Source organism: Gekko japonicus, unplaced genomic scaffold, assembly GCF_001447785.1.
Source record: "Gekko japonicus isolate JY-2015 unplaced genomic scaffold, Gekko_japonicus_V1.1 scaffold360, whole genome shotgun sequence".
In the NCBI taxonomy this organism is placed as follows: Eukaryota; Metazoa; Chordata; class Lepidosauria; order Squamata; family Gekkonidae; genus Gekko; species Gekko japonicus.
The window spans coordinates 269763-283304 of record NW_015172015.1 but is presented as its reverse complement, the minus strand read 5'-3'; the positions used below and the strand labels follow the sequence as shown (position 1 = coordinate 283304).

General features: G+C 43.2%; 1 protein-coding gene across 2 annotated transcripts in view; it reads right to left on the bottom strand.

Annotated features, from left to right (window-relative positions):
* The window catches only part of ASPSCR1 (alveolar soft part sarcoma chromosome region, candidate 1), a 123943-nt gene extending 111126 nt beyond the window's left edge, over window positions 1-12817 (bottom strand). For both annotated transcript variants that reach the window (XM_015420360.1, XM_015420359.1), the window contains exons 1-3: window positions 12611-12817; window positions 10858-10913; window positions 3708-3822 (exon numbers count right to left, since the gene is read on the bottom strand). In XM_015420360.1, coding sequence (XP_015275846.1) covers window positions 3708-3822; window positions 10858-10913; window positions 12611-12712 — 273 coding nt within the window. In that variant the 5' untranslated portion in view covers window positions 12713-12817. The remainder of the gene's footprint in view (window positions 1-3707; window positions 3823-10857; window positions 10914-12610) is intronic.
* Window positions 12818-13542: the final 725 nt, after the last annotated feature.

The window sequence follows — 13542 nt, the reverse complement described above, 5'->3', positions numbered from 1 at the left end:
AAAAAAATTTTCTGAGAGGGCCGGCGTTGGCGGGGGGCCTTTCCCCCCCACCCCCCCCCCCCCCGTGTCTATGGGCCTGTGTTGCTGTAATTAAAAATGCGGGCTTTTAGAGTCAGAAAGAGGGGGGCTAGATGGATGATTGAAGTGTGTTACGATTGGATGGCAGCTGTACCTTAGGGTGAGGAGTTAACTGGTTTATAGAGAGGGTTGGTGTGTGAGAAAGAAGAAAGAGCTGAGTGGATGAAGGGAATGAATGAGGTGCTGTGGGAGCAAGAGAAATCTGTGTTCTTCATGGAAGTCATTAGCCTAAGTGGCAACTGAGGAAAATAAGCCTTTGTGGCTAGGCCTATTTAAGGAACTTTAGAGAAAGGAGAACTATACCTATCTGAAACCATTACACTTATGTACTTATCTGAAACCATTCTTATTAACCATACAGAAACCATTACACTTTTTTACTTTTAAATGAACCCTATGCTTAAGCAAAAGCAACTGTTTTGTTTGGAGTAAAGGACACCCTTTCACCTCAGAGCCACCCCTCACACGCTATATACACACACACATATATATACACACACACACACACACTTCTGCACTTCATATAAGCTTAGCTATGGCCTGCAATGATATATATTTTAGTATTATAATTTTTATACACACAGTACGCGAAAGTTCCAAGGCCAATATCCTTTTAAAAGTGCATACTTAAGCCAAGCATGTTCCCACTTCACAACAAAGGCTATTGTACTTTCTATGTCATATATCTAATTCCAAACCACGCCACAGAGTATATGATCAAAAGACCCACAAAATGGAACTAGGGTCAGACAGGAAGATTCTTCTACAAACCTGAAGGAAGTTGCAGGTTTGCAGAAAAATCTGATATTTTTTTTAAAAAGTACATTTGGGGAATTAAAACTCCCCAAAATAATAGAAACAACTCCTGTAGATTTAAAAAAAGAATGCACACTAAGATCTCAGCCATTCTGGAGATTGCTAGGCAATTAAAACTATACTGTAGGGCATTCTAAGCCTAGGCTTCTGTAAATCAAAACCTTGTGAGAGTGCATGGGTGCACTGGGAGACCAAAACAGCCCTGGAAAAAGGTCCTGTCCCCTTCCTCTGTCATGATGGAGGAGCACTTGCCAGGGAGAGCCCAGCAGCAACCACTAGAGACTCACTACCTGAACAACTGCAGTCCACCCTGCAACCGGCAGCCACCATGGGGCCAGACCATTCCCCAGGAGTGGCTGCCAGGATGAAAAAAAAGGAAGGAAAGCTGAAGCCAGGGCAGAAAATAAAAGCAGGCTGGCAGTTGGGTGGGGGGGGAAAGAAGGAAACAGGAACAGAAGAGAAGCTATGGGGCTGCCAGGGCAGGAAAATGGAAAATAGTGGGGGAGAGGATACAGGAGAAAATCAGAAGCCCCTGCAAGTCCTTGCAGGTCCCCTGCTCATAATAACCAGGTTTGCTGGCATTCACCTTCCACAGTTATTGGTTAAAACAAATAGTATATCCCTTTTCCAACTAACTCTTCCATAATTATCCATCTGTGAGTTGTACAGTTCTGTTCTTCAGATATGCAGGGATCAAACTATTAGAGGGTAGGCAGTTGTTTTGATAGCTCATAGTGTTTTTGTTGTTGGTAGCTAAACATTGGTTCTCCAATTAATCAACTGAAAATTAATTCTTTCACCAACAACAAGAAAATAGTTTACAATGAATAAAAGCAAACAAAATAAGTTTTATATTAACAAAACAGCAGCAACAAACCAGATCATAAAAACTACAACACCAAGAACAGTTAAAAACAAACAAAAGTCTTAACTATCTTGGATAAACAATGTAGACAACTCCTGGTACCAGAAAATGACAAGGGCAGTGACAGGCAGACATTCTTCAGAAGGGTATTCCATAAGCAGGGCACAATTTAAGTGCCATCCAGGCACCTAACAGCAATATTAATAAGCCAATTTGGGTCTTTCTTTGTGGAGATCTGATGCCCTATCTACAGAACTGTACTATTAAAAATGCTGTAGTGTTTCCTCAGGCCAGGAAATCCAAATCTTCTCCCTCGTCTTTTGATAACATTAGTCTGGCCATCCTGATTTTACAGCAATTCCTCTCATACCACAGAAATTTTCAGAACATGCTATTTCGAAAATTTAGAAAAATATAAAAGAGTGTCGCTCAACTGGTAATTCAAAAGAATGTGGTTTATTTGGTCTTATTGTAAGACCTTGCCCAAAAGGGAAGGACTAATAGTCTTGCAGACAGCTGAATTGTGCTTAATCTTAATTTAACCATCCCTCTTTGCCCACTGACTTTCTTTAAATAAACAGATATGCAGTAATATTATACAATACAGCAAAGGACCTCTGAGAACATACAGGCCCTTTCCGTTGTCACTGAGAAGCTGCAGTCTGAACTCAGACACTCAACATTAAGGAGCACAGAAGACTGTACAGCTCTCATACAAGTCTGAGCGCAGGAACTTCTCTTTATACACATTAGGAACTACCCTCATCCAGCTCCTTTAACAGCACTATATCAACACGATCCAGAATATTCTTTGAATCATTTAAAGATTATCACAAAATCTGTCGCTTATCATGTCCACAGGTATTTAAAGCTTCTCTTTTGCCATTTTAGAGGTCTAGAGATTGCAAGGACTGATTGTTCAAGTAAGCATAGCGGATATCATCATAGTAGAATATTAGGAAAATATTCTGAGGCCTCCTCACCCCTGCCCCAAACCACATAAGCATTCAGTGACTGAAAACAAATCCAGCCATTTAGGCAGTAGTCAGTGGTTAGGATTATACCCATCTCTCCTAAAGCTGGAAGGCTCCAAATGCCACTAATTCAACTGTTACAGAAGTGCCCTCAAGTGACAACCTTTTGGCAAGAAATCAACCGTAGCTATGTGAATTAATCTACCCGTAACAACCAATTTAGGCTACATTCTGAGAATCTAGGCAATATCCATGCACCATAAGTGGCTATTCCTCAAAGTACTGCTAAAAGTCAATTACCCTAATGATGGCTGAATAAAAGTTCAAAGTTCTCCATGAACAAACGGCAGCAAGGCATGAGCAACCCAGCCAAATGTAAGAAAGTATACCAAAGAATCTGCTAAAAGAAACAGGATCCCAGATATTTAAAAAAGAGAAAGAAATATTTTGAAGTGTATGAGGAATTTCCTTCGAAAATAAAGTTCTTCCTAATGCCATCATACAATCCAGCTCCTTTTTCCTCCTCTTTTTTCCCCCTTTCATTTAATATCATCAACTTATTGCTGAAAAAAGAAGGGGGATGGAGAGGAAGGGAACAGCCACAGAGTGCCACAAGGAACCTGGAAAGAGTATGTGGTAGAGAGGAAGAAGTTAAAAGGTTTGTTTGTATTATGTCTTAAGAAACAAAATGACTCAATTAACCGTTCATTAAAATAAACTGTACCTATCTAAAATGCAGGTGAAAATCTGCTGAGGAAGAATCTCTATCTTTAAACAGCACCTACAAAGGTCTTGGTGGATTTTAGATTTAAAGATAATGGAAAGCCAGTCTCTAAAAGCAACCTACAAAAAAGTGAAACTCAACTCAAGGGGGTAGTTGCTTCCCCCACCCCCCGCCACCCTTTGGTGATGTTGCACTTTTTTGTAGAATATTAGATTTAAACATAACATAACATAAAGTGTAAAGAACAAACCATAGTTTCAGTTCCTGATCTATTATGAGAAATTGGCACCATCTCCAGTCTGGCATTGTTGGGCAGGTTGGCAAATCTCCACTGCAGAGACAGATCCAGTACAGTCCTCTGAAACCTGCAATACACAAAAGACTACTAATGACCTTTTGCTCTAATGCTACAATAGACAATTTTATCAATGCATTTTTTTCCAAGCAAAAAAACAGTCTCTAGAATACCCTGTTATGTTCAGCCATCAGAATGGAAGCTGTGCCCCAGCCCCAGCCATACCTGAAATAGGGAGGAGGAGGGGGAAGAGTTTGGATTTATATTCCGCTCTTCACTACCCAAAGGAGTCTCAGAGTGGCTTACACTCTCCTTTCCCTTCCCCTCCCCACAACAGACACCCTGTGAGGTAGGTGAGGCTGAGAGAGCTCTTTCGAGAACTGCTTGTGTGAGAACAGCTCTGAAATAACTTGTAACTGACCCAAGGTCACACCAGCAGCTACATGTGGAGAAGTGGGGAATCAAACCTGGTTCTCCCAGATTAGAGTCTGCACTCCTAAAACTGTCTTAGAACCTATCAGTCAGAGTCAGCAGTACACAGATCAGAGGTTTGACGGTGCAATGTAGCTTCAAGGAAGGTCCCTTACCCAGTGGAACAGTATATATTTCACTTCATATGAAGTTAGTGAATGATCAAAAAACTTAACTCTGCTTATAGAAGTAATAATCTTGACAACGATCCAAGACCCTCCCCAACATTTAAATATTCATACTCCTCTTCTTCTAGGAGTCTGCAAATGCATTTATCGAGGTGATGACCCTCCTCATCTCTGATTTCATAGTGTACTTTGGAAACACTCAGAACTTCCCAAACCCAACATGATCAACCCTGCCTCTCCTCCAGATCTAGGAACTCCTCCGGAACTAGGGCAAGAGGGCCTGGTTGGAGAAAAAGTGCAGGGCGGCCTCTAAAGTACAGAGGCAAGATCCTATCCTTCTACCAATTCTAGAATTTAAGAACATAAGAGAGCCCAATGTTGGATCAGGCCAATGGCCCATCCAGTCCAACACTCTGTATCACACAGTGGCCAAAAATACCAGGTGCCATCAGGAGGTCCAGCAGTGGGGCCAGGACACTAGAAGCCCTCCCACTGTTGTCCCCCCTCTCATGCACCAAGAATACAGAGCATCACTTGCCCCAAACCGAGAGTTCCTTGTGGCTAATACAACACTGTCATACAGTGGCCAAAAATACCAGGTGCCATCAGGAGGTCCAGCAGTGGGGCCAGGACACTAGAAGCCCTCCCACTGTTGACCCCCCCCCCCATGCACCAAGAATACAGAGCATCACTTGCCCCAGACCGAGAGTTCCTTGTGGCTAATAGCTACTGATGGACCTCTGCTCCATATGTTTATTCAATTCCCTCTTGAAGCAGTTCATGCTTGTAGCCGCCACCACCTCCTGTGGCAGTGAATTCCATGTGTTAATCACTCTTTGGGTTAAGAAATACTTCCTTTTATCCATTCTAACCCAACTGCTCAGCAATTTCATTGAGTGCCCACAAGTTCTTGTATTGTGAGAAAGGGAGAAAAGTATGTCTTTCTCAACCTGCTCTATCCCATGCATAATGTTGTAAACCTCGATCATGTCACCCCTCAGTCGTCGTTTCTCCAAGCTAAAGAGCCCCATGCACTTTAACCTTACTTCATAGGGAAAGTGTTCCAACCCTTTTATCATTCTAGTTGCCCTTTTCTGCACTTTTTCCAATGCTATAATATCCTTTCTGAGGTGTGGTGACCAGAGTTGCACACAGTATTCCAAATGAGGTTACACCATCGATTTATACAGGGGCATTATGATTCCCTACTTAATAATCCCCAGCATAGCGCTGGCCTTTTTTATTGCAGTCACACACTGTTTTGACATTTTCAGTGAGTTATCTACTACGACTCCAAGATCTCTCTCTTGGTCAGTCTCTGCCAGTTTGGACCCCAACAACATGTATTTGGCCCCAATGTGCATCACTTTGCACTTGGCCACACTGAACCTCATTTGCCACATTGACGCCCACTCACCCATCATCAACAGATCCCTTTGGAATGCCTTACAATCCTCCCTGGTTTTTACCACCCTGAACAATTTTGGGTCATCTGCAGATTTAGCCACTTCACTGTTTACTCCCAACTCCAAATTATTAATGAACAAGTTAAAAAGTATCAGACCCAGTACTGACCCCTGTGGTACCCTACTGCTTACCACCCTCCACTGTGAAAATTGCCCATTTATACTCACTCTCTGTTTCCTATTAATTAGCCAGTTTTTAATCCACAAGAGGACCTGTCCTTTTATCCCATGACTATTGAGCTTATTTAGGAGCCTTTGGTGAGGAATTTTATCAAATTTGGAGGAGCTGTCTCAACTATGGCTCTGCAGTGCTTCGGTGACACATTGAGAAACAAAAACCTGCTCCTTCCATACATTCACTGTGAATGCAAAAGTACTACGGGACTGCAGTGGAAGAGGTTGGAGGGTAGATGGTGACCATAAATACAGCCTGAATGCCAAGGCCAGCCAGAAGGCATGGACTCCTGATCAACTCTTATAAAAGAGAAATATATCAACTAAAGAAACATTCTCACTAAAAGCCCCTTTAAATGTAGCATTGGGTTACCATAGTAGCCTGGGAATAGCTTTTCCTTGGATTTATGAGCTGCAGACCAGAAGATCTGTAGTTCGGCAGTTCGAGAGCCTACTGCCACATGACAGAGTGAGCTCCCGTCTCTGGCCCCAACCCCTGCCAACCTAGGAGAGCAAGAAAGTGCAAGCAGATAAATAGGTACCGCTTCGGTGGGAAGGTAACAGCATTCCATGCACCTCAGCATTTAGTCATGCGAGCCACATGACCATGGAACCATCTTCAGACAGCACTGGCTCTTCAGCTTGGAAACGGAGATGAGCACCACCCCCTAGAGTCAGATTCGACTGGCTTTCGAGCAAGGGAAACCTTTACCTTTATTACAATAATATGTAAAGGCCCACAGACACATGGCTAGAGCCAGTCAGGCAGGTCAACATGAAAGTCCTCCTTGGCTGGGGCTTAAATAGCCCCATAGAGGAGTCACAGTCCTGCCCCTTCTCTTCCAGTTGGATCTCTAGCAACTGAGCTTCTGGTCCACCCTTCATGACCTTGACAACCAGCAGATACTCTCATTTATTTAACTTCATTTATAGCCCACCTTTTTCCACTCAGTTGCCAGGGTGACAGCTCTGTGCAACAGAACATCTTCAGACATGTTCAGTGCAACTCCAGTCCTTCATAGTGAGCTGCCTCCCCAAAGACTGCTTGGCTCCCAGGGCATCTGCATCCATCTCTAGGGTTACTGCAGTGAATGATATGTCTACTGGAAGACTGAAATCCTTAATCAAAATACTCCTAAAATCTCTTATCTGTTATGGTGTTTCTATGAAACACACAATAAATGCAATGTTTTGTTTGTTCCTCTTCCCAACGCAAACTCAAAAGCATGCAACAGTTATGTAGTAATGATTCCTGAGGCCCATATTTACCTTAAGATTTTTTTTAGCTTCATTTAATCTAATTTAGTATGTGGGGGAAAACAGAGGCCAGCCAACCATCAATAAATTACTATTGTTGAATGTAACAACTTATATTATTTGACAAACTTGATGAATGTATATTTCCCCCCACCCCCTTTTCCCTTCTGAGAAAATAATTTAAAATTTTTAAAAAATAAATTACTGATAGGGATGCTGCAGAGAATTTAAAGACTGATTTCACATAAGGCAAAATATCTGGGGCAGAAAATAGCAAGATGCTATACTGAAGTAGCAATTTGTCAACATTACACAATATTTGCTGCAGCCAGAGCTGGCCCTGCCATGAGACTGGATGACTCTTGCAATGGAGTGAGACACAACCGGATTTGAACTACAGGACATAATCTACCAGAAGATTCTTCTCCATGCAATCCACTGAAATGAGGAGGATCTAAACAAGACCTTGATAGTGTTTTTAATAATATCCATTCCTTTCCCTTAGACTTGTAGAAGACGCTTCCTAGTTGATTGTACCCAAAGTTAATTAGAGGCAGGAGGTATGCACCATTTGTATTTTCTAACTCAAACACCTAAATGTCTCAGGTTGGCCTCAACTGCACCTTAAAACAACCAGATTATTAGTTCTACCAGAAACTTCTCTGCAGGAAAGACTTTAAGGCTGTTTCCACATGGAAGTTTGGGTTTGTTTTTTTTTGGGGGGGGGGTTTGGTATTGTGTGTGTGTGTGTGCGTGCACGTCCATGTGCACTTGCGAGCCTGGAAGTCATGGTGACTTCTGGTGACCCCAAGTGGGGCTAGGATGTTTCAGAGAGGTGGCTTTAATATTACCTGCCTCTGCATCCCAGCCCTGGTCTTCCCTGGAGGTCACCCTTCCAAGTAATTGCCAGGGTTGGCCATGCTTAGCTTCCGAGATCTGACGAGATCCAGCTTGCCTGGGCTATCCAGGTCATGGCTCCACATGGAAGTTTTGGTTTGCATTGGCTTCCTTACAGCAGCACTATTTTCAGGAGCATTCATGTGACATCATCCTCTATTAATGTTGCTTCTGTGTTTTTTCTTCCTTTGCTGAAATAGTCCCCAAACCTGGTTCATTACTGTTTTTGAAAGATCACAGTACCCTTGGACACTGTACAGATGGGAAGGCATCCTGTTCACATCCACACAATGTTCCTTGCATCACTCCCTGCAGCTGCCATTCCCCATCCCCCACAAACAATATCCCCCACAAAAAAACAAAAAACAATATGCCCGCAGCAGAGGAAGAGGACTTGGCTTGGTGATGGTGGCCTCACTGCATCGGTGCCAGCCCAGCTATGTGACCCGCCATTATGTGACCAGGGCCGGCTCGGCTGGAACAAGATCAGTGAGGCCACTGCCGCCAAGGAGCCCTCTTCCTCTACTGCAGGCGGGCTCGCCACTTGTGGCTTGAGCAGTGTTTAAAAGGGGGAGCTGAGTCCTCTTTTGTGCTTAAAAGGGGGAGTCAAGTCCTCTTCTGTGTTTGAAAGGGGGAGCCAGGTTCTCTTCCTCATCTACTGGCTTCCTCATCTACATGAGTTGGGGAGCGGGGGAATCGCTGACTCTCTCTCTTTTGTGTTTTGCAATTTTATTTTATTTTTTGCAATTTTATTTTATTTTGCCTTGTTAAAAAACTATTTATTTTTCAGCCTGGAAAAAAAAAAAGAGACTGAAGCTTCCCTGACTGTGTCCAGAGTCATTTTGGAAACCCCACACACACCTGACATTTTAATTTTTTAATTTTTTTAAATTAGATCTTTCCCGTGGGGGCAGTACTCATCTGTGGGGGGCATTGCCCCCACACACCCCTTGGCTACAGGCCTGCATTGTAACAAACCAATTAATTCAAAATACTTTGATTTTCTGACCATGTACTCATACAGCTGTTGGTGTTATTACTCTAGGTTAGAAAGATTTTACTGTTAAGGGCTAAAATCTGTTGCAATTCAGCAGGGCCTGTAAAATGGAGCTGTTCCGCCAGACCTTTGGTTGATGGTGGTGGATGTCAAGGAACACTGGCCTCCCCTGCCTCAATTACTCTACGGTAATGTTATATTTACTGGGGCCAAGAGTGGCTGAGTTATTCCATCACACCGATCCACCTCCTTCCCTGGCATAAACTCAGTGTATACTATAATATTACTAACCACCGAGCTGCCAGTCAGGTAATTTTAATTCGTTATTTAAATCTTAAATTGTTGGAATTAATGTTTTTAATTATTCAATGTTTTTATGGGACTGTTCAATTGCTGAAATGATGTGAGCTGCTCTGAGCCCACTTGCGGGGCAGGAAGGGATATAAATCCCAAAAATAAATAAATAAAATAAAATTGTGCTTGTACATCTAACCCAGTATTCTGTCTTTAGCAGCCAAACACCAAATTGTTTGAAGAAGCCTGTCATGATCTGTGCAGGACTGGGAGCAAGGCCTAGTGCGGCCTGGTCCCAGGAGAGACCTGCATGGCAGTGGAAAGCAGACATAGCCTACAATCCCCACAACGCTTAGAAACGATTGTAACCAATCAGTGTTCCGGTATTGTGTGAGGGAATGGGACTTAAGTTTTGAGGGCTGAAAAACTATGTTCTTTTCTCTTCTGCAGTCTTCCCTCTCACAGAGCTAAACTGAGGGGACAGTCTGGTCTGAGGAAAAGATCCCTCACTTGGGACAGAGTGAGTACAGGCAGGAGGCCTGGTATAGGAGGGCTGTGGGCCTTGAAATAGTAACTAGTTAAGTGAAATAGGTAGTCACATTAGCTTTGATTATTTTGCCTTTAAACACTGTTATATATTTTAAAGCACCTTGTGTCATTTTCCTTGCCCCAGTACTGTATTAATAAACCATTTTGTTTTAATGTTCTCTGCCTGGTCATCACACCTATAGTTCTCGGCTATAAAGGGGCATTTTGGTTGGGCTTGGGAGGGTACTCTGGGCCTTCCCAAGGGAGTCCAGAGTGGTGGCAGATGAAGGTGGTGACCTACAGGGGGTCATGACAAAGCCCAAGGACAATTGTTTAAATAGATTCATTCATCGTTTGACATGCCATCAGAACTTTCAGCAATTGGGAGTTCATTGGATACCTTAGGAGCAAGAGCTCCATCAGCTTAGCTATTAGTTCTGATAGATATAACCTTCTTAGATATTACTCACTGATAGATATAACCTCCTTAGCTATTAGTCACTGATGGATATAACCTCCTTAGCTATTAGTCACTGATGGATATAACCTCCTTAACTATTAGTCCCTGATGGATATAACCTCCTTAACTATTAGTCCCTGATGGATATAACCTCCTAATAACTGTCTGATATGTTTGAAGAGTGGAGGAAGAAGGAACAATGTGCTTCCATGATACTTAATCTGACAAATTAAAGTGAATTTCTGAACCCACTACAGTACCCAGCATCAATTCACAAGAGATGTTCAACTCATGATCAGAGCACCAGAGGAAAATGGCTGTGGATTGTCACTGTGTGTTAGACTATGTGTTAGAAGCATCCCAGTAGAATGAATGGCAAAATAAGAGCAGTATGCCAAGCAGGAAATGAATGAATAAAAACAGTAGAACTCACTTCAAGTCATATTCATTGGGACTGAAATCTTGCTTCCTACAAGCTTCTTCCAGAACCTGTATACAGAATACAGAGTGAGTTAATTTGGACTACATCGTTGGTTTTCACTGTAAAGAACTTTAGCCATTTATAGTATTCTCTCCTCCCCCCCGCCCCATCACATGATTATGGGCTAAATAGGGATGCTAATCTGTTGGAACAATCATTGTTATATGGAGAAAGGAAGTCACTCCTAAGCACTAAAACTAGCAGCTTGAAAATCACCAGATAAATTACAATTATTCTGAAGTAATACTCCACACAACCCTGGGTTGTTTGCATCACTGTCATTAGAAAACACACCCTCCAAATTCACTTAACCCGAAGACAGAATGCCCATACAATCACGGGCACTGTAGGACTGAACTATGTGGAACTCCATTGTCCCTGGGGTGAAATTTATGGTGGCATTATGCTATTAAGTGCCATCAAGTCACTTCTGACATATGGCGAGCCCATGAATTAATGATCTCCAAAACATCAAATTGTTAACAGCCTTGCTTAGATCCAGGTGGTTAGCCATGTTGATCTGAAGCAGTAGAACAAATTTAGAGTCCAGTGGCACCTTTAAGACCAACAAAGGTTTATTCAAGGTATGAGTTTTCTAGCCTTGCTTAGGTTTTGCAAACTGAAAGCTGTAGCTTCTTTCACTGAATCAATCTATCTCATTTTGGGTTTTCCTCTTTTCCTGTTGCTATCATTATTGCCTTTTCTAGTGATCAGAGTATGACAGCCTCAGTTTGGTCATATTAGCTACTAAAGAGAGATTAGGGCTACCAGCTTCCAGATGGGGCCTGGGGATCTCCCACTTTTACAACTGATCTCCAGCTGATAGAGACCAGTCCCCCTGGAGATTATGGCTGCTTTGAAGGGTGGACTCCATGCCATTATACTATGCTGAGGCCCCTCCCCTCCTCAAAGCTCACCCTCTCCTGGCTCCACCCCCAAAGTCTCCAGGTATTTTCCAACCCAGACCTGGCAACCCTAGGACAGATCAGGCTTGATTTGATCTAGGACATTAAGTGAATAAGTTACAAGGAAATTTAATGTGCTACATAGTTTACAGGTCACTAGATAAAGCAGTCACAAAAACCAGATTAGGAAATGAAAGAGGCAATACCTCACTTGGCAGAAATTTAACACATAGTTTTGTAGGCCAGATTGTTAAAAAAATCCAGAGAAGCCTCACCATTTTTGCAAGGGTCTGATCTTCAAGAGAGTATAAATAAACGAACTTTTACTATCACAGCCAAAGGTCTTACAGGTATCTCACTCACAGAAAGCATTTAATTTTTGTTTCCAGTGAAGCTATATAGGTGCTCTTTCTTAATCTCTCTCAACAGAGAAAGGCCATTTCTAGAGCACTCAGAAACTATTTTCTCAGGGACAGAAAACTGAGTATCTATAATGCTCGCCCATAAACAGAGTTGTACAAATTTTTCTCTTGTGAACCTAGAAAAATCACTCAATTGCTTTAAACAGCGGGATATTCACGCCCTCCCGTTCCTACAAACGATTAGGTGCTATTTTCAGCTAACGTCTACTTGTAAGACATAAAAGCACAAAGCTACCACCATCATAGGCCCAACAGAAAACCCGTGCAGCTATCTGCCCTGTAGTCCAATCAGAACGAGTTCATTCCCCCCCTTCCTGCCCCAGGACCAATCAGAGTGAGCTTATCCGTCTGGTCGCCCCGCTCCTGAGCCAAACCCACCTGGAGTAGCGCGGTGCTGGGGCCTACTCGCACCGTCACTCGTCGCCCGTTCGGAGTCAGGACTGAGACAGTGGACGCCCCCGCACCGCCAGCCGCCGACATCTTCGCTTTCTCTCCCCTCTCCGAACAGTCCGACCTTCTAATACCGCCGACGCCGCCCAGTCTTGTAGCCTTGTTCGATAGCTGAGGCGAATGGCCACGGCAAGGGGGCGCGGCTACAAGTGAAGCCGCTCCGCCTCACGCTTTCTCTCCGCTCGCTGGCCTCGCAGCGCAAGTATGGCCAGGATTCCGCTTGTGCTCAATGGAGGTTCATCCTTCAACGAGGCAGACACCTCTTCACGAAGGCACTGTTCTCTCTTCCAATAACGTAGGAATAGCTGAGCTCCCACTGAGTAAGACGATCAACTTCCCACGCATACTGAGAACAAACATCTCGCGTCCACGACTACTGCTGCTGCCGTCCCCCACCCCTTCCTAGCTAAGCTGTTGTATCGCTTTCCCCCCTAGCATAGTTCCAGGCCTCTGGGATGCTGAATGTTTGCCTGCTCACTCCCCATCATGAGAGGACCTGGAGATAAAGCTGGAGTGGGAGCAAGAGCATACGTTTTTCTTTTTTTATCTTTTCCTTCAGAAGAGTTGCCTTTTCTCACTTTTGTTTGAGTTTCTTTCCTCATGGCCATTGCAAATAGGGCTGTTTAAAAAAATGGATATCACTTCCATGTGGGCAGTTGCTGACAAATCTATTTTAAGTATAAATAGCAGAGTGCTCCAGTTGGTGTCTAGTTCCTGTAGCATGTACTAGCACCAAAACAGAAAAAAAATACAGGTAGACGTAGTCCATTATAAAGTTCCAAAAATAACAATAGTATACTTTCTAGTAGGACCAACTCTATGTCACAAAGTAGTAAGTTTTTGAGTTTCTCAGAACTCTT